General features: G+C 54.5%; 1 protein-coding gene across 1 annotated transcript in view; it reads left to right on the forward strand.

Annotated features, from left to right (window-relative positions):
- Nucleotides 1-19,784, forward strand: part of COL4A1 (collagen type IV alpha 1 chain) — a 154,758-nt gene that overhangs the window by 122,179 nt on the left and 12,795 nt on the right. Inside the window, exons 27-47 of the mRNA XM_060636698.3 lie at nucleotides 1,317-1,409; nucleotides 1,498-1,602; nucleotides 3,934-4,031; nucleotides 5,613-5,763; nucleotides 5,977-6,090; nucleotides 6,804-6,971; nucleotides 7,057-7,146; nucleotides 7,922-8,074; nucleotides 8,216-8,314; nucleotides 8,426-8,515; nucleotides 9,523-9,662; nucleotides 10,052-10,178; nucleotides 10,269-10,349; nucleotides 10,753-10,851; nucleotides 12,141-12,191; nucleotides 13,325-13,510; nucleotides 14,081-14,214; nucleotides 15,903-15,975; nucleotides 16,851-16,922; nucleotides 18,447-18,575; nucleotides 19,535-19,633. Coding sequence (XP_060492681.3) covers nucleotides 1,317-1,409; nucleotides 1,498-1,602; nucleotides 3,934-4,031; nucleotides 5,613-5,763; nucleotides 5,977-6,090; nucleotides 6,804-6,971; nucleotides 7,057-7,146; nucleotides 7,922-8,074; nucleotides 8,216-8,314; nucleotides 8,426-8,515; nucleotides 9,523-9,662; nucleotides 10,052-10,178; nucleotides 10,269-10,349; nucleotides 10,753-10,851; nucleotides 12,141-12,191; nucleotides 13,325-13,510; nucleotides 14,081-14,214; nucleotides 15,903-15,975; nucleotides 16,851-16,922; nucleotides 18,447-18,575; nucleotides 19,535-19,633 — 2,352 coding nt within the window. The remainder of the gene's footprint in view (nucleotides 1-1,316; nucleotides 1,410-1,497; nucleotides 1,603-3,933; nucleotides 4,032-5,612; nucleotides 5,764-5,976; nucleotides 6,091-6,803; nucleotides 6,972-7,056; nucleotides 7,147-7,921; nucleotides 8,075-8,215; nucleotides 8,315-8,425; nucleotides 8,516-9,522; nucleotides 9,663-10,051; nucleotides 10,179-10,268; nucleotides 10,350-10,752; nucleotides 10,852-12,140; nucleotides 12,192-13,324; nucleotides 13,511-14,080; nucleotides 14,215-15,902; nucleotides 15,976-16,850; nucleotides 16,923-18,446; nucleotides 18,576-19,534; nucleotides 19,634-19,784) is intronic.

Here is a 19,784-nt window from a genome sequence, read left to right on the forward strand (position 1 = left end):
AGAGAGATTTTGACCTGGGAAGACCCCCCAATCCTGGTAAAGGGATGTCTGATCCGTTTCCCCGTAGCCATAGCCCCTGACTCCGCAGTCAGCATCTCAAGCGCTCTTTGAGCTTGCGGGGTCTGGAAACTTGCAGAGTTGTAAAAGGGAATCAGACTCTTCGTGGCCAGAAACTAGCATCAGAGAAACTATCTGGGGCAGCCACAGACGCGTCCCGGCAGTGAGGGAAGGAAGATTCCTGAAGGAGGTGTTGATGGTGCTGTTGGTCAGCTGTCCACATTCTGCAGGGTTCCATCCAGACCCGGTCAGCTTTGGGGTTGAAACCCAGACTTCTTTGATCTGCCAGAGCCCTGTTTACTCTGGTGACATTAAAGGCTTATTCCCAGGGTGGGACTGATGGCAGATATGTGTTGGAGTCAGTCGGCTGGCATTTCCCAGAGCCTTTAGCTAAAGAATGTGGTGGCTGAGCCTGGGAGGCCCTGTATGTCTTAAATTCCGATAGGGTGTGTGAGGAGTCCACGCGGTGTCCTTGGAGGTGACCCCATGGTGCTTTCCGAGCAGCTGAGCCCTGACCCCCAGTGGATCTCTGAGGCACCAGTGCCTGTACCACTCACACAGCTCACAGCTGCCTGGCTGCAGTGTTCCAGATCATGCCGGATCGCCCAGTTAGCATGTCCTGGAGGTCGTTTACCACTAGACGAGCAGAACTGAGGTCGGCTTCAAAGCAGCTTAGAATTGGTTTTGTCTGATAAATTGAACAGTGAAGTGTTTTGGCTTTGAGTCAGGCTAATTAACAAATTACCCATGGTCATCTCACCTCGTTTCCTAGTTTTGTGACCCTTACTTTGGACTCTTAGAGAATTCATGTGTCAGGTATCTAGATTCTTCTGGATGTAAATTTTGGGGAAAACAGGAAGAGCTCACTGTGAAAGATTCTAGATAAGTAAAGAGAGGAAGTGGAGGGATCCACATGGGGCTTCTCTATAGGTACAAACTGCTCAGGACAGGATGTGGGCTCTCGCTGTCCTTGCTCAGGACGGGATGTAGGCTGTCACTGTCCTCGCTCAGGACAGGATGTGGGCTCTCGCTGTCCTTGCTCAGGACGGGATGTAGGCTGTCACTGTCCTCGCTCAGAACGGGATGCGGGCTCTTGCTGTCCTTGTTCAGGACGGGATGCAGGCTGTCACTGTGTCCTCCCTCAGTACAGGATGCGGGCTCTCGCTGTCCTTGCTTGGGACGGGATGCAGGCTGTCACCCAGAGTCCTCACTCAAGACAGGACGGTGGCTCTCACTCAGTGTCTGTGCTCTTTCCTCAGGTCCCAAGGGTGAAGCTGGACAAGTTGTACCCCTACCTGGTCCCCCCGGAGCACAAGGACTTCCGGGGTCCCCGGGTTTCCAAGGACCCCAAGGTACATTTAGTGTCCTAGTTTGTTTGGAGATACTGTTGGGACATTGACACGTTTTTCTCACCCTGATGGTTGGTTTTGCTCACAACAGGTGACCGAGGTTTTCCTGGGACGCCGGGAAGGCCAGGCCTCCCGGGAGAGAAGGGTGCCATTGGCCAGCCCGGAATCGGATTTCCAGGGCCTCCTGGCCCCAAAGGTAAACCCGGAGGACAAGCCCCACCCGGAGTGGACCCATAGCTCTACTCATGGCCCACACAGGCCCAGCTGTCGGCACCGAGGGCTGTGGTCTTTCCGTTGGTTTGCACATAAATTTTAGGAGAGAAAGAGGCGAGGGATACAAACACTCTACTTGAGGTAGCGACGTGCCATTAAGGGAAGATTGCCAAAGTCTGGAGGGCGGTGAATCCACCCACCAGGGAGCTGGGTGACGTGGTGCCTCCACGCCACGGGTGTTGGTCAGGAGGGGCTGGGACCTTAGGGGCCCAGCCAATGCCCGGGGAGCTGACAGAAGCTCTTTGGGGTGTTGGGGGCGCTCTTCCTCATCAGTGCAAGAGGTACACAGAGCAACGGCACTGTGCCGGGCTGGGTTTGGGTCTCCGGGAAGGGTGCTGGGGAATGGGAGGAGGCCCCCACAGCACGGAGCCTGGATCCCCACGAGGCTGGCATTTCAGAAGCAGCATTTCTTTCTGAAATCTGTGAGGCAGTGAGAAGGACAAGGTCCTGGGTGTGTCAACCCTGCAGGCAGGCCCTGGTGGGGGCACCTGCCATCATACACCTTGGTGCGGACTGAGCAGGCACTGTGAGCAGCGAGGGGCACCTCTTTCCCATTTAGGCCGGCATCCTGTCCCCTGTTTTATTGGCCATGTGTGCAGAACCTCATGGAAAGAGCTCTCCAGGCCCCCAGCTTCTTGTCCAGAGGCTCTGCATGCATCACACCCGCTGTCAGGGTTACAGGCCTTCACACTCGTCTGGCAGCTGTGTCACACACGCACACGCATGCACATGTGCACACACATACATGCACATGCGTGCCCCCATGTATACACTCATGCACACACTCGTGCACACACGAACACACACTCTCTCATGTGCATGTACACACATGCGTGTGCACATGTGCCCACACGTACACACGCACATGCACATACACCCACATGTATACACACACACTCGCATGTGCATGCACGCACACACGCACACGTGCCCACATATATACACATGCACACAAACACGTACACATACATGTGCACACATACACACACACTCACATGTGCACACACATGAACACACACTCTCTTACACACATATGCATGCGCACACGTGCCCACACGTATACACACACATGCACACTCACATGTGCACATGCACACCCACCCACACGTATACACACACTCGCATGTGCATGCACGCACACACGCACACGTGCCCACACATATACACACACACAAACATGCACACATGCATGTGCACACGTATACACACACACACTCACATGTGCACATACATGCACACCCACCCACACGTATACACACACTCGCACGCACACGTGCGCACATGTATACATGCACGCACACGTACTCACATTTGCACACGCATGCACACACACACGCACACACACACAGCGACCTGTGTCAGGCTTGAAGGCCAGAGGCTCTCAGCCACCCTCAAGGTCACAGGGACAGTGCCTCGACCTTCCACCTGTCCATGAACCCTGTTCCCAGTGAGCCCTATCTCACCATCGTGACAGGCAGAATTTAGCGGTAAGGTCTCCCAATCGGAGGCTCTCTGCCCACTCGCACGAAGTGGTTTGGAGATGCGGATGCCGGTGGGCAGTTAGGTGCATCGTGTGTCCAGCTCCCCGGTTACAGCCGCCCCACAGCACCTGCTTCCGCACACTTACAAATCCCCGAGCGTCAGGACCCTCCGCATCCCGCGGGATAGACTTTGTGCACAGTAGAGCCCCGGGGTAGCCCTTAGCCCACCAGACCCTCTAGGGTTGGGACCCAGACAGCCTCTGATGCCCCACGCGCCTCCGGTGGTGTGGCCTCCGGTGGCTTGAGAAGCAGTGGTCTCAGCGGGGCTGTTCAAACTGGACCGTGTCCCGGAATCAGAAGTCCCGCGGAAATGTGCGTCTGCTCTGGGAGGTGTGGGTGGGCCTCTCCTGCAAGGCGGCCCCCACCTTGGCTGCGCTGGGGACAGCGGAGCCAGATGCCACCCTAGGCTGCTTGTGCCCTTCGGGGGTGGGGCAGGCGGAGAAACCGAGGTTATTGAGGAAAGGAGGAGGGGAGGGTGGGGGAGAGGCGGCAGGCACGGGTCTGCGGTCCATGGCTCCCAAGTCGCTCTGGCTGGTGCAGGCTGGTGCCCCACCCCGTGGCTGGGGTGGCCTCAGGCTCCTCTTAGAAGCACCTCGGAAGGGCTCCTCGTTGGCCAGTCCAGCCAGTTCAGGGGCGTCTGAGCGAGTGTCAGGGCAGTGAAGCAAGTGGGGACCAGCATTATGACAGTAGTGAGTGTTGACTCTTCAAAACAGGTGTCGATGGCCTGCCTGGAGACGTGGGACCTCCCGGGAGCCCAGGCCGCCCAGGATTTAATGGCTTGCCTGGCAACCCGGGTGTGCCCGGCCAAAAGGTGGGTACTGAGCGTTCCCCGGATTGTTCTTTCCCTGTCCTTGCTGTTCATCAGACACATAAAATGTGGCGCGCGGAGTAGAAAGTAAGCACACTGTGTGTGGCGGTTGATGTTTGGGGGAGAACCGTACGTTTCGGCTCTGTGAGTGTGCTCTTGCCTGAGTGTGAACTGTATCTCAGCGTACAGTGCGGGTCTTATTGTGAGCGACAGGACAAAGCCGCATGAAGGCCACTGTCCTGAAAGGCGTGATGGCAACCCGGGAGGGTCTAGCTTTACTGATATTCTGATCCAGTAATTCTTCATGGCGGGGGCTGCCCTGGACATCGTGGGCTCTTTAGCCACCTCCCCCTTGGCCGCTGCCCACAGATACTGAAGGAGCACCCCACATCCGCCCCCAGTTGTGACAACCAGAACTGTCTCTCTGAACATTATCAGATGTCACCGGGGGAAACACGGCCCCGGTTGGGGACCCCTGGGCTCGAGGGACTTAAGGACTCTCCTGGCCTCAGACATCCCTCTGCGACTTGCTGATACTTGAAATTCTGCTCATTGAGTATAGCTGACCAATTTCACCTTGCCAACAAAAGAGCTGGCCTTGCCTGTTCCTTTTCTGTTAGGAGGGTGGGCAGAGGCCGTGGGGATTGGGTAGGGGTGCACAGGCAGGCAGGGGCCGTGGGGGACCGGGCGACGGAGGCAGCTGTGTCTCAGTGACCCCAGGGGAGCGCTCTCTTCAAACACACCTGATCTCACGGTGTCCCATTCCATCTGTGTGGCTGACGCGGCTTCCCCTCATAAACTGCACTAGATGCACTCGTGAAACACTAGTCCGTGGTGGTGCCATGCGGATCGCTTCGCACACGTGAGGCTCATGAGTTAGTAAATGCAAATGGAATTGGGATAAGGATTTGGCTCATGACTTAAAGTATTGTGCTTTTTCAAAAGTCCCTTGGATTCACTTCCTTCTGTTTTGTGAATTTGCTGCTGGGACGCGTGGAAGAACCTCCAGTGGCCACTTCCTCTGAAGGTTGTGGCCACGGTGGACAACAGGGGGGCCCGGTGACGTAGTGTTCCTCGGGCCTTCAGAGTACTTCCTTCGTCGTCAATCATCTGCATTTATCAAAGCCCTTAGATTCATGACATCCTTTCCATGTTTAATTTGAGGTGAAAGCCTTCACTGAGACAAAAATCTCAATAAATGGTGTCCTGGTCCCATCCTGGAACGTTGCCACCTCGTAGGAAGCTGTCTATTAGCCGCTCACAAAGCACATTGGGCATTTTGTCCATCACTTGGACTCCACTCCTCACAGACACAAAGCGAGCGGAGGGCCGGGGACTCGGGTGGGAATCCTCCCTCTGTGACCTGGAAGGCATTCAGCCGTGGGGAGCCTTGATTTTCTTCCTTCATAACATAACAGTAATAAAAATGAACCACCTCTGATTTGTATTGAAATCAGAAGGGGGATGGGTGCGTGAAGGCTTCGTAGGCTTGAGGTTGGACAGCTTCTGCACTTACGCCGTTGGCCGGATGGAATCCCGGCCTCTCCTGCTGAACCGGCTTCTCTGTGTTTCGGGAATTTCCAGGGAGAGCCTGGCATCGGTCTGCCTGGACTCAAAGGGTTGCCTGGTCTTCCCGGCATCCCTGGCACACCTGGGGAGAAGGGAAACATCGGGGGACCGGGCGTTCCGGGAGAGCATGGTGTTATCGGCCCCCCAGGCCTCCAGGGAATCAGAGGTAACTTCTTCCAGACAAAAGTGGACTGTGGTGGATGGAGGCTGGGCCTGTTGGTTTGGTGTCCACGGGGCACCTGTTAGGTTCTCTGCATTTGTTGAAAGAATGATGAAAATCGCAAATGGTTAGAGCTTACGGTCCTGTGTTGTTGTGGCCGATTGTGGGGGTGGGTCGTATGGTCTGTGTGCCATTCATTTACAATTTCTTCCCATCCAGGTGACCCAGGACCACCCGGATTACAAGGTCCCAAGGGAGCCCCTGGAGTTCCCGGGATAGGCCCACCTGGAGCGATGGGCCCCCCTGGAGGACAGGGACCACCAGGGTCCTTAGGTGATTATCCCTTCCCCACATCCCGCTCCCCAAGGGGAAGGGGCCAGCTCCGGAGCCTGAGTGAAGTGGGGATTAGAGCCCCCTAGTGAATAAAGGGGGGAGGGGGATTCTGTTTTGGGGAGACTGGTCTGATTGCCCCCTTAACCAGAGTTTGTGGGTATCTTTCTTTTCCTCTCCCTGAGCTTGGTTTACGTGCCAGAGAGCACCCCCCCACCCCGCCCAGCCCCACTTCATGTGTATTCAGTGACATTTTCCTTTAATTCAGAACGACTGGTGTCTCCACCTTACCTTTCCGTGGGGGGTTGGTAGTTGTGGGTAACGTATACTAACTGGTCCTGGAGCCGCCCTGGTCTTCAGTAACTAGTCCCAGAAGGGAGAAGGTGCTGGGGGCCCACGAGTGTAGCCGGGAACACAGCTGAAAAGCAGCTGGTCTTGGGTGTGGACACTGGGGAGGGCCCGGGGAGGGGGAGGGGGCTTGGCAGGAGGGAGGGCTCGGTCTGGGACAGTGCTCGTGTGGCTCCCCCGTGGCTCCCCTGTGGCTCCCCTGTGGCTCCCCTGTGGCTCCCGACATGGCTGCCTGAGACAGTGGGAGTTTCCCAGCCCCCTAGGGTGGACTGCACACTCACGTGCCGCCTGCAGAAAGGGATGGTGGGACACAGAAGGGCGCACCGCGGAGCCCCCTGCTCACCGCTCCTGCTCTCCACCCGCTGTAGGCCCTCCTGGACTGAAGGGAGAGAAGGGCTTCCCCGGATTTCCAGGCCTCGACATGCCGGGCCCGAAAGGAGACAAAGGGTCCCCAGGGCTGCCCGGCCTGACAGGGCAGTCTGGGCTCCCCGGTCTTCCCGGACAGCAGGGCACGCCTGGCCTTCCCGGCATTCCAGGTAAGCGGCTTGTAAACGCCTGCCCCTGTCTGTCCCCGGCTCCCTGCGTCTGCAGTCTGCATTCACAGCCCCTCGTCTGCCGCAGGTCCCAAGGGAGAGATGGGTGTCATGGGGACCCCGGGGCAGCCCGGCTCGCCAGGCCCGGCAGGAGTGCCAGGATTGCCCGGAGAAAAAGGTAGGGGCTGGTCACTCCAGAAGAGCCCGTCTTGTGTCTGTGTCTCTGTGTCTGTTGGGAACTCTGGAAGGGTTGAAGGTGCTATTTCGTACCAAGAGGCAGAGGAAAGAAGAAGGTGAAGCAAGGGTCGGGGAGACCCCTCTTCCAGTAGGAGCTCACGGTGCCCGTGCCTGTGGGGGCAGGGGCTGTGCTCTGACCCAACCAGAGAGAAGACCGGTTTCCAGATGCTCCTTCACCTGCACAGTTGAGGTGTTTGCTCTTTTTAGAGCCAGTGGGATCTCCCATCATGCAAGGTCACTGGCACGGAGTCCTTAGAATCACGTTAGCAACGGGCAAATATACAGGCCTTAATTTTTATTTCTTATCTGGTTATTTGAAACTGGCCCCAAAATATGTTTCTAAAGAAATGGACTTTGTGAGACATAAAAAGAGTCTTTTGTTTAGTAGAATAAGAAAACTCCCCATTTTCTTATTTTGTATAGAATTGAGAGGCACTGTGAACAGGTGAGATAAAGCTTCTTAGGAAAGAGGGGAGATGTGAATCATTTAAACTAATAATAAGCAGAGTCACATGCATGTTTGAGTTATTCGCAAATAATGAATTCTTAAAACTGGGCTTTACCGTTCATTTACTCAGGGCCCAGATCCTTCCAGTAGCTCAGATGCTTGCCTGGCGATGCTGCCTTCCTTCTTCATCGGCAGCTCTGCCCGCCAGAAGGAGGGCCAGGCCTTGTCACCGCTGCATCTCACCAGGAGCCTTCTCTTCCCTTTGCAGGGGACCACGGCTTCCCGGGCTCCTCGGGGCCCAGGGGAGACCCCGGCTTCAAGGGTGACAAAGGAGATGTGGGTCTCCCTGGCAAGCCTGGGTCCATGGATAAGGTGGACATGGGCAGCATGAAGGGTCAGAAGGGAGACCAAGGAGAAAAAGGTGAGCGGACGAAGCGAAGGCACGTCCACCTGTCTGACCAGCTCTTCAGTGGTGCACCAGCAACGTCAGACCAGCCTGTGTTTCTGCAAGGTTGTCTTTTAGGCGGATGTGGTCATCATGATTCTTTTCTGTGACCTGCAGGACAAATTGGACCAACTGGTGATAAAGGATCCCGGGGAGACCCTGGAACCCCGGGAATGCCGGGAAAGGATGGCCAGGCAGGGCATCCCGGGCAGCCAGGTACGGAGTGAAGTTCAAGCCCAGTATGCGCCAGGAGCTCACGCTAAGGGAATGTCACCCAGCGCTTTTCATAGGCATTAACCTGTTGGGCTTTTCCCTCTGTTCTCCTAGGACCTAAAGGTGACCCCGGCATCGGCGGGACCCCGGGGGCTCCAGGGCTCCCTGGACCCAAAGGATCGGTTGGTGGAATGGGCCTCCCAGGTACATTGGATTCACAAAAGGGGTCTTCTTTCTATAGAACAGAATGTCCCGTCCCCACGCTGGCGGGGACAGGTCTGCAGGATGACATGTGTCGCCCCGAGGGCATAATCCAGGCACGTGCACTTTTTACCCAAGTGCACATCTTCAGTCCTGTATGGTCCCCTGCCTCGGGATCAATGGCACTTGGCTGACACTGTGACCATTACTAAAAAAAAAAAAAATAATAATAAATCACAGTTCAATCAAATAAAACATGGGCTGTCTACCATCACCTTTCGATCACCTCCAAGTGACTGGCCACCTGGCCACCATCTCCCTGGTGCGGTCTGGCTTCCCACTCGTCTAGGCCAGCCTCCAGTGCCCTTTGGCACCAGCCCAGAAGAGTTCTCTGGGCTCTGCTGCCCCAATCATGACCTGGCCTCAACTCCTGCCACGGGGCTGGAGAGAGGTGGAGAGCTCTGGCCTCGGGTGGGTCTGGGCTAGCACCACTCCGAACCCACAGGGAAAGGGGAGCCGAGGCAGGAAGCCGGCCCCCTCCCTACGCACGAGGCACGGTATCGCTCCATTTGACATGTAGAAACATCTAGCTTGCTGTCTACACCTGCTTGTAAACAGGTTTGGCTGCCAGCATACCTCACGAAACCAGGTATGCATCTGCTTTCCTTGGCCCACCGCGCGACCCGTCTGATCCTTCTGGATAACGGGAATTGATTGTAGAATAAGGAACACGAAAGTCATTTTTCATACTACTGCCAACGTAAATATGCCAAGGAGTTACCGTATGTCTGCTCTGTCTTTGTAGAATGATGGTCTTTAAGAGACAGGAGAGTCACTTCCTAACATGGCACTAATGTGCGGGTGACGGCGTCTGCCTGCGGGACTAAGGGATCAATAAATGCAGGCACACACGTTCCACCTCGTTCTTGGTGGCTGTCAGGGCGCTTTTCCATGTTTAATATTAGCACCCGCCAAGCACGCACTCAGGTGTTAATTGTGTGTGTTTACAGGAACACCCGGAGAAAAAGGCGTGCCTGGGATCCCCGGCCCGCAGGGCGTCCCTGGCTTACCCGGGGAGAAAGGCGCAAAGGGCGAGAAAGGACAGGCAGGCCTCCCTGGCATTGGGATTCCGGGCCGGCCTGGCGACAAGGTAACCATGTCCTGCGTGGACACTGCCCCCTGTGGCCACCTGAGCGTCTCCGCACACTCGGTGATTCAGAGTGGTCTCCCCTGATTTATTGCACATTGTCCCTCTGGCCCCCTCTGTGCACCTTCCCTGCCTTGGCAAGAATCTGGAGACTGTTGAGAGGCGGGACAGCCAGCCCAGTGCTGGAAGGGAAGGGTGAGGAGACATGTGCAGAGAAGAAACAGAACTGGCTCTTGTTCTGGGCTTCCCACTTATCCCCGGTTTTCAGACGTGGACTTTAATTCTTCGCTAGAAAGCAGGACGTGGAATCCGTATAGTGTTATCCAGAAAGGGCCCACAGACACGTGCCCGGGGACAGGTACGAAATTAACGGTCTCGATGTCTGCCCACAGGGAGATCAAGGGGTTGCGGGATTTCCGGGAAGTCCTGGAGAGAAGGGAGAGAAAGGAAGCGTGGGGATCCCGGGGATCCCTGGCTCTCCTGGCCCCCAAGGATCCCCTGGGAGCGTTGGCTATCCAGGTAGGTGAGCCGGGCCTCCTTCTGAGCTTGGGTCCAAAGACAACAAAGTCTCCAATTGATGGCATTCTGCTGTCTTGTTTCTTCCTCTAGGAAGCCCTGGCTTGCCTGGGGATAAAGGGGACAGAGGCCTCCCAGGATCGGCTGGCATTCCCGGTGTCAAGGGAGAAGCAGGTAGAGACATGAGGACACAGGAGACAGAGGACACACGGGGGCCTGTGGGGATGAGGTGGGGGCCACCGAAGCTGGGAATTTCCCTCAAGGTGACAAGTCGTGGACCCCAGAGTGTCACGGGTTGGCACACCCCTCTACTTTTCAGATGGACAGACCGAGTCTAGAGTCTAGGGGGGCTCATGGGGCCTTTATAAGATGTGGCCCCCAGTCAGGAGCCAGAACCAGAGCTGCTGAACTGGCTGCATTGCGGCTCCAGTAGGTTCTAGAAGCATGTTTGTGTTTGAGGTGCATTCCTCGAGGATGCCGGGTATGCACGGGGTAACGGCTCCCTGGGGAACTGTCGGGAATGAGCGTCTTGTCGTGACAGGGTCCAGACCTGACTAATGTGGCTCTTCTCTCTGAGGTCTTCCTGGGAAGCCTGGCCCCGTGGGCCCAGCTGGCCAGAAAGGGGAGCCTGGCAGTGACGGAATCCCAGGGTCGGCGGGAGAGAAGGGGGAACCAGGTATGGTGGCTCCTGCTCCCTTTAGAGCGAAATAAATGCTCCTCCGGGGTCAGCATTGCTCAGGGGTTGGCGTCGCTCCAGGGTTGGCATCACTCAGATCTCCAGTCCATGCTGAGTGACCGGGGCTGGGCACAAAGTGGTATCTGCACCACGTGTCCTTATGGCTGTTTATACACTCGTGTGGACGAGGGGAGAGGCCTAGATAAGAAGAGGGGCAGGTCCTGTACTGACGGGCCTGACCCAAAACACCTGGACTCCCGGGGGCGAGTGAGACACACACAGAACGTCCAGGCTGTCCCTCCTCTGCCTGGCTTTTCCCCCTTTAGAGAAAGGGTCCTGGGACCAATTCTTGCCCTCCGATCTGCTCCCATCCCTTGTGGGGGGCTGCAGGTTCTGACGACGAGAACCACGTACACGGTAATGCTTGTGTGTAGCAAGAATGACACCTGCGGTCTGAGACGGGTGAGCCTAAGGCAGGGGCGTGGGTGTGGGGGTGTCGCTGGAGAGGAGCCCTGGGGCATCTGCTGCGGGCAGGGCTGGCCCCCTGCTTTTTTTTTTTAATTAATTAATTTTGAGAGAAAGAGCAGGGGAGGGAAAGAGAGAGGGGGAGAGAGAGAATCCCAAGCAGGCTCTGCACTGTCAGCACAGAGCCCGACTCGGGGCTCGAACTCCCAACCCTGAGATCATGACCTGAGCTGAAGTCAAGAGTTGGACACTTAACTGACTGAGCCACCCAGGCGCCCCAGGGTTGGCCTCTTTCTAAAAGTTCGTTGTTTCGTTATGCACTCCTTATGTTTCTATTGCAAACGTTCATTTTCTCATAAAAAATAATTCATAAAAATGCCTCCATACCTCCCTTCCCCCCCACGTTCATCCTCCTGCAAGCCCCTTACTCACGTTTCTGGGCTTTCCGGTGTTTGCTGCCCCCCAGTCCCCAATACCACCAGCTCTCCCTGCCTCCCTTGAGAACGTTGTTAGCTGGACAGTCATCTGGGAACAGCCGATTTGTTAGTGTCTAGATGGTGGTAGAAAATCAGCACTTATTTGTACAGAGCATTTCTACTAAATGCTGTAGTGGTCGTGTGCTGAAAAGTACTTAAGAAAAGTGCTAAATTATACACATCCCACCCAGGACTTCTTAGAACAATTGCAGAAACGAGATTTTACTCAGGAGTGCAAGGAGCTGATTTCTATGTGGTGGTGTTGCAGAGTCGACAGGGTTTTGTGCTGTACTCGAGGACCAACTGTTTGAGGACATGTGGATGTGACTTCTTACCCTTGTCTTACAGGCCTGCCTGGAAGAGCATTCCCAGGGTTCCCAGGGGCCAAAGGAGAGAAAGGTAACATTTGCTACATGCGTACTTCCTTTCCACTCGCCGCTGATGCACGTGGCCCAGGCCGAGTGGGTCGGGCAGTTGCGAGGAAGCAGTGGGCGGCAGTGACAGGATGCTGGGTCTGGGGCACACGCCTTCTCCGGGCCCCTGACAGACCAGCATCTGGTGACGTTGTACTTTTGAAAAAGCAGAGGAAGCGTCACAAGAGAGGCCCGATGACCATTTTTGGCCACGACTCTATTTCCCTCCTTTCTTATTGTTTCTTAATAACCTTGAAACGATCCTGGAAGTTTGGTATTTTATTAGTCACGTCTGGGTGGTATGTTGGGAACTAAACATGGAGGAATTTTGTTCCCTATGAGTTCTTACCTTGAAAACTTCAAAAAATAGCGTATCGTCGCATTTCTGTCATTGACATACCGTAAGCTACACGCATTTATAGAGTGCTATTTGATGTCTGTTTTTGATACAGTTTGATATATGTATAATCTGTGAAAACATCACCACACTCAAGATAGTGAACATGCCTATTATCCCAGAGTTTCCTGCATTGCCTAATCATTTCTGTCCTGCCCTCCCACCCCACCCCCCAACACCATCATCCCTCAACCCCACCCTTTGCTCTGTCTTCTGGTACTGTAGATTAGGTTGCATTTTCTAGAATTTTCTATCAGTAGGATCCTGTTTTATTCTAAGTCTGACTTTATTGGCCCAGCACAATTAGTTTGCGATTCGCAGGTGTTGGAGCTCATGCCAGTAGTTCCCTCCCATTTCTTGCTGAGTAGTGTTCCACGGTGTGGATATAATATTACTCGTGTATTAATTCACCTGTCGATGGAGCAAGCCCTTAATTTAGCAGTGCAGGTGCTCACAGACCCCTCTCAGCCTGTATTCCAATGGCTTTTTGGCAGAACACTTCCTTACAAAGTATGAAGAATGACAGGTGGCTCTCATACTCTAAGCTTACTCTTCCCCGGGTCAGCCATGGTCGGCGTCCCGTGTGTCACTCAATAAAGAGGGGAAAGGGCACCCGGCTCTGGTTTTCCCCTGCCCCTCGCACAGCTGCCTCCTCCTCGACATACAGGCTTTCTCTTCTCCCCTGTGCTTCCCCACCATCTCAAACTGGTTTTGTTGTCTAGGTTCAAAGGGTGATGTGGGTTTCCCGGGACAAGCTGGGAGTCCAGGAATTCCCGGATCCAAAGGAGAGCAAGGATTCATGGGTCCCCCGGGGCCACAAGGACAGCCGGGCTTACCCGGAGCTCCGGGCCACGCTGTGGAGGGACCTAAAGGAGACCGGGGTGCACAGGGTCAGCCTGGCCTGCCAGGTAAGGGTGTCTCACCGGGGCGAGAGCCGGGACTGAACCAGAAGGCACAAACACACACACGAGTGTAAACGAGATTTAAATACTTAAACCTTCAATTGAACTTTTTTACTTAGCGGTTCACAGCATTTCCTGTAACTTGAAACTGCTTACGCTATTTGGGGACCCTTGTGTTTTGGCCTCCGCTGGAGGCCTGTGTCCTTTCTGTGAAAGAACACGGTAGATGTGACAAGTGATTACAGGTAGACTAGACATTATTGGAAAAGACTGGAGCATGAGAGCCACCCGTGGTGGCTTGGAACATGGTGGCATTCTGGCGTGCCCTGTACCGTGTGAGAAAATACCCCCGCACTGGACGCTCGGGCCAGTGCATTCATACCAACATTTTCTGCCTATTGAGCAGGTTGTCCCTTTGAGGACCTGCTGGGTTTCTGCTGTGCTCACACGGGCTGATCCACTATTGTTGCCCCTGGTTGGGGACAGCTGGGCAGCGGGGATGGCAGCCAAGCCCAAGACATTTGTCCATAAAATCACCCTCTCACCTCAGATTGTCACTTCTGTGTCTCCTGTCAGGGCTTCCGGGACCCATGGGGCCTCCGGGGCTCCCCGGGCTTGATGGACTGAAAGGTGACAAAGGAAACCCAGGCTGGCCGGGGGCTCCCGGTGCTCCAGGACCCAAGGGAGATCCAGGATTCCAGGGCCTGCCTGTGAGTTGTCTGTTTGTCGGTCTTGTGTGTGAATAGGATCACAGCACAGTGTGTGTGTGTGTGTGTGTGTCCACCTGTCCACGGGTGTCACAGTCCTAAATCCTCTCCAGGACTGGAGAGGGCTCCTGCCCCTTGCTGGTCATCAGCTGTCTTTCCTGACATTGTAGTAGGCTGCTGTTCCCACGTTCTTTCTTGTGCAGTTTTACAAGGACTGTGAAAGGGGAATGTCACACAGGATCACCGCTCAGTGCCTGGGTTAAAAATCCTGTTTAGGGACCCCTGGATGGCTCAGTTGGTTGAGCGTCTGACTTCAGCTCAGGTCATGATCTCACAGTCCGTGAGCTTGAGCCCCACGTCGGGCTCTGTGCTGACAGCTCAGAGCCTGGAGCCTGCTTCAGATTCTGTGTCTCCCTCTCTCTCTGCCTCTACCCCGCTCACGCTCTGTCTCTCTCTCTCAAAACTGAATAAACAGCAAAAAATTTAAAAAAATCTGTTTACACGCTTGATGAAGAAAGCAAGCCTCAATGACAAATACATTCCCTAGTTCTGGTGCCATCAGTGGCTGTCTGTCTGTTTCCATGTACATGTATAGACATGTGTGTATGTGTGTGCGTGTGTGTATACATACTTATATTTGTGTGTGTTTTCGTTAGGACACTTTTTTTTTTTAAATCTTTATTTTTGAGAGGGAGGGGAAGGGGCAGAGAGAGAGGGAGACACAGAATCTGAAGCAGGCTCCAGGCTCTGAGCTGTCAGCACAGAGCCTGACATGGGGCATGAACTCACAGGTGGTGAGATCATGACCTGGGCCAAAGTTGGACGCTCAACCGACTGAGCCATCCAGGCACCCCTTGTTAGGACACCTTTTTAAACAAGGTAAAGCACAGACACAAATACATGTGAGAAACAGTACAACTTACTATATGTTGAGAAAGGAGCTAGAGAAGGAATTGTTTTGAAATAGCCAGAAAAATGAGAGAATACATTTCCAAACATGAATGTTGCTATATTAGAGAGAAACGTAGAGGTGCCTGGGTGGCTCAGTTGGTTAAGGGTCTGACTCTTGGTTTCTGCTCAGGTCATGATCTCACAGTTCATGAGTTTGAGCCCTGCATCGGGCTCCCCACTGACAGTGCAAGCCTCCTTGGGATTCTCTCTGTCCCTCTGTCTTTGCCCCTGCCCTGCTCGCATGCTCTCTCTCTCTCATAACAAGTAAAAGTAAACTTAAAAATAATCCTCCTTAGTATTCGTTTTTTTCTCTCCACATTTAAAATCACTTTTCAGATAAGATATTAAACTAATTCTAAAGAAATTTCGTTACGCTTGAGTGTCTGGAGGAAAGTTTCCAGAAGGTAGTTTGGTGTTGAAAGATTGACATGTTGCCACGACAGTGTTCAGGAAGTCCCAGATCTGTTCTCGGCCCTGTGCTGTGGGGGAGGGGCGGCAGGTCGCGGGCCTTGCACCTGCTCTGGGAAGTCACCACTCAGACAGATGGGGACAGGGGACAGGGGAGCGAAGCGACACGTGCCAGTTCCCAGCTTCCTACTGCAGCTGCACATAGGCCCCATTTGTTCACAGAGCCTCTTGGGGAACACTGAGGGGCTGCCCCAGCCTCCCGGCTTCCAGGCTACTTGAGAGACTTACGGTGTCCTAGCGACTCCCAGCTGACGCTCTGTGTGTGTGTCTAGGGAATCGGTGGCTCTCCAGGACTCACAGGCTCTAAGGGTGACATAGGACCTCCGGGAGTTCCAGGATTTCAAGGTAAGACAGTAAAGGAGGTGCTGCTTGAAGACAGAACCTGTCCGCTGGCACTTTTACACCGATAGGCCAGCTGGATCACAACGCAAGATCGGGTTTTCTTCGAGTTAAAAATGCCGTGTCTGTGTGGCAGCCTGATTTGTATCATCCTATGAATGGCTGTGTAAAGACGCTCTGATTTTCTTATTAAGAATCAGTTTACAGGGGCGCCTGGGGGGCTCAGTCGGTGAAGCGTCCGACTCTGGATCTCGGCTCAGATCGTGATCTGACAGTTTGTGGGATCGAACCCCACATTGGGCTCAGGGCTGACAGTGTGGAGCCTGCTTGAGATTCTCTCTCTCCCTGTCTCTCGCTCTCAAATAAATAAACTCAAAAAAATTAAGAACAGAGAATCAGTAGATCATTTGTATGTCAAAAGACATCATGGTTTATAACGTATTAAGCCAGCATGTACTGGTTGCCTCCCGGCTCCCAGGCACTGCTCTTTTCCTGCCGAATCAGATACGTATGAACGACAGGTGACTAAAACCAGTTCCCAGCTTACAGGTGTCTTGGGGTCTGTCTGGGGACATGGGTGACCCAAACTGTGACCCCAGCAGGATCATGTGCCTGTCTGCTTTTTGTGGTCATTTTATGGTTTTGGAACGTTTGCACGTTGGGAAAAATGTGACTTCCAGATTCTAGAGGGGAGAGTGTCTTTAAAAAGTTTACACAGCTGACCGGAAGGAATGTTCTTTTCTTCTCTGACAGTTGATTGGAAATATGTTCCCTGCGTGTGTGTGTATGCGTGAACGCGGACGTGCGTGCATGCGCCCGTGCTTGCGTATCGTTGGGGATTCGGGGGTTCTGTGCAGAGACAATGTTCTTCTTTCCTCCAGGTCAGAAAGGCCTCCCCGGCCTGCAGGGAGCTAAGGGCGATCCGGGTGACCAGGGCTTCCCTGGAAGCAAAGGTAGGAGCACGTGCTGGGCTGGTGGGGCCTTGCCGACGGTGTGAACGCGTGGATCAGGGTTTGGTTTTGCCCATGAGAAGCGGCTTGAGTATCATTCGCAAGCAGCTGATTAAGAATTCTTTGGTAGCTTGTCAGGACTGCCGTGTGAGGCTGCCCTAGTCGGCATTTTATTAGCGACGCGTCTTAAAAGTCAAGCTGGTGAATCCAGCCGGGGAGGGTCGACAGACTCAAGACTCGCAGTCCTACAGGCTCTGCTTGGTGTCCTCAGGTTAAGGTGGGGCCTGTGTGAAAGGGGGCTGGGCAGCAAGGAGTTTTGTACAAGAAAGAGTCTTCTGTGGCTTCTGCGCCGTCTGTCCCCCGCATGCGGCGACTCCCGGCCCCCAAGACCGCCTCCCGAGATGGGAGGAAATGGTCTAAGTACGACAGGCATCCAGTTCCAGTTTCTGCTGGTCTGACCACGTTTCTAGGGTTCCATGATTTTTGAAATCATGTTTCGAGAGACAGACTGAGCCAGCAGAGTGCATTAAGAAGTACGATGGGTGGGCACCTGGGTGGCTCAGTCCGTTGGGCGTCCAACTTCGGCTCAGGTCATGATCTCATGGTTCGTGGGTTCGAGCCCCGTGTCGGGCTCTGTGCTGACAGCTCAGAGCCTGGAGCCTGCTTCGGATTCTGGGTCTCCCTCTCTCTCTGACCCTCCCCCACTCACGTTGTCTCTCTCTCTCTCTCTCTCTCAAAAATAAACATTAAAAAAATTAAAAAAAGGTTAGGGGTGTGTCCGACTTCAGCTCAGGTCATGATCTCACAGTCTGTGAATTTGAGCCCCAGCATCAGGCTCTGTACTGACAGCTCAGAGCCTGAAGCCTGCTTCGGATTCTGTGTCCCCCTCTCTCTCTGCCCCTCCCCCACTCATGCTCTGTCTCTCTCTCTCAAAGATGAATAAATGTTAAAAAAAAAATTTAAAAAGTACGATGGGGGAGTGAAAGAAATGGGGACAGTGTGTGGAAGGCAGGACAGGACTGGTGATGTCTGGCTGAAGAAAGCGAGGCCGGGGCTGACTGAGAGCCTCCGCACTCCTTCGCTGCCGCTCATCTTTCGGGAGCTGTCGCGCAGAAGGATGAAGTTTTTGCGTCACTGAGGGATGAAGACTGTGGTTATAATGTCCATAAGGCAGATTTCAGAGAAGCATAAGATGAGACCTAATTGCACATGCTGTAGCTCTCCAGGTCGGGGAGGGATCCCTGGGAGGCATGGAGCCCCACCTGCTGGCCCGCGGTTATCAGGGGCTCTGGGACCCAGCTCCCAGTTTGTAGTAACGACCCCAGCATCGGTCAGTCCCAAGGATTCAGGACTTTATGTTGAATAGTAGCAAGGCGTAGGTACGTGTACATCTCGTGAAGACCTATTACATGTGTTTTTGATACTGAATGACTTCTGAGAAACGTGTTTGGATTGGGTTTCATGCTTGGATCTGCTCCCACGAATGTTGACAGTGGAACTGACCGGTGGCCCCCCTGATTCCCACAGGCCTCCCTGGGCCCCCAGGCCCCCCAGGGCCCTACGACATCATCAAAGGAGAGCCAGGACTCCCTGGTCCAGAGGGTCCCCCAGGTCTGAAGGGGCTTCCGGGACCACCAGGCCCCAAAGGACAGCAAGGTAAGAAACTAGCAAAGGGGAGGTGTGGGGTCAGAAGGAAATAGGGCAGGGTCTGCTCCTCACCAATGTGTCCCAAGCCAGGGTCTCTGGGTGACGGCCATACAGGTGTATATTTGAATAGGACTTTCTTGATTTCCTTTAATGGATATCAAAACCTAATGAAGTTTCTGAAGGGAACTCAAAAGCCAGAACAAAATACAGGAGAAGCCAGAGGAACATCCAGGGACCTGTGCTCACTCGGGGAAGACATGGGCCGCAGCACAGAGACCATCTTGTTCAGCTAGAAGACAAGAGGTGGCTGGAGGCATTGATCTGGAACCATGAGAATGGGCCTTGACAGTGGCCTGTGCTCGTGCTTGGGGTCCCCAGACACCCGACCTGGCACTTGCTGCTTAGTTGGGCTGAGCCCTCCCTGTCTTAAGAGCTGCTGGTGAGGGGTGGCTGGACGGTAGAGGGGAAGGAAGACTCTATACTTAGGAGGAGGCATCCATGAAAATTTCACTTTAAACTACCTGGGAAGAAAGGGCCCACATGGAATCAAAGACCTGTCCACGGGTCTGTCTGTCACGTAAGAATTACTTGGGGTGCGGAAACACGGCCTGGGGAAGATGATTGAGAACACAAAACTGGGTCACAGCCCTCCCTCCCTGCCGCGTCACTGCCTTTCCCAAAGCCAGGTGCCACAAGGTAGCAGTGAGCAGCCAGGTGGCGGGGGGGGGGGGGGGGGGGACACGACTGCGTGCGGTCTGGGTTAGACTGTGGGGCCCGCGCCCTGCGAACGCCAGTTTGGATGCGGCCGGTGCCAACAAGGCTTCACAGGAGGGGCTCCAGGCTGTCTGGGAGAACAGTGTCACTGCTGCTGCTGGCCTTAGGCTACGGAGACATTTCAGAAGGGAGGACAAAGAGGCACCCGCCTGTGCTCCAGGCCTTTGTCACCAGCTCCTTTCACTTTCCCACAGGTGTGACAGGATCCGTGGGCTTGCCTGGACCTCCAGGTGTTCCTGGTTTTGACGGTGCTCCTGGCCAGAAAGGAGAGACGGGACCCTTTGGCCCCCCTGGTAGGTTTGCTGCGGCACCCTGCCCCCCCCCCCCCCACCACACCCTGCCAGCTGCCCTCTGCCTGAATCTCTGGGTCACACGCTGGAAGTCAGGTGTGCAGACGCCTGCAAAATGGAATTGAAAACATCGCCTGCAAGATTTCCGAGGAAG

This window comes from Panthera onca, chromosome A1, assembly GCF_046562875.1.
Source record: "Panthera onca isolate mPanOnc1 chromosome A1, mPanOnc1 haplotype 2, whole genome shotgun sequence".
Taxonomy (NCBI): domain Eukaryota; kingdom Metazoa; phylum Chordata; class Mammalia; order Carnivora; family Felidae; genus Panthera; species Panthera onca.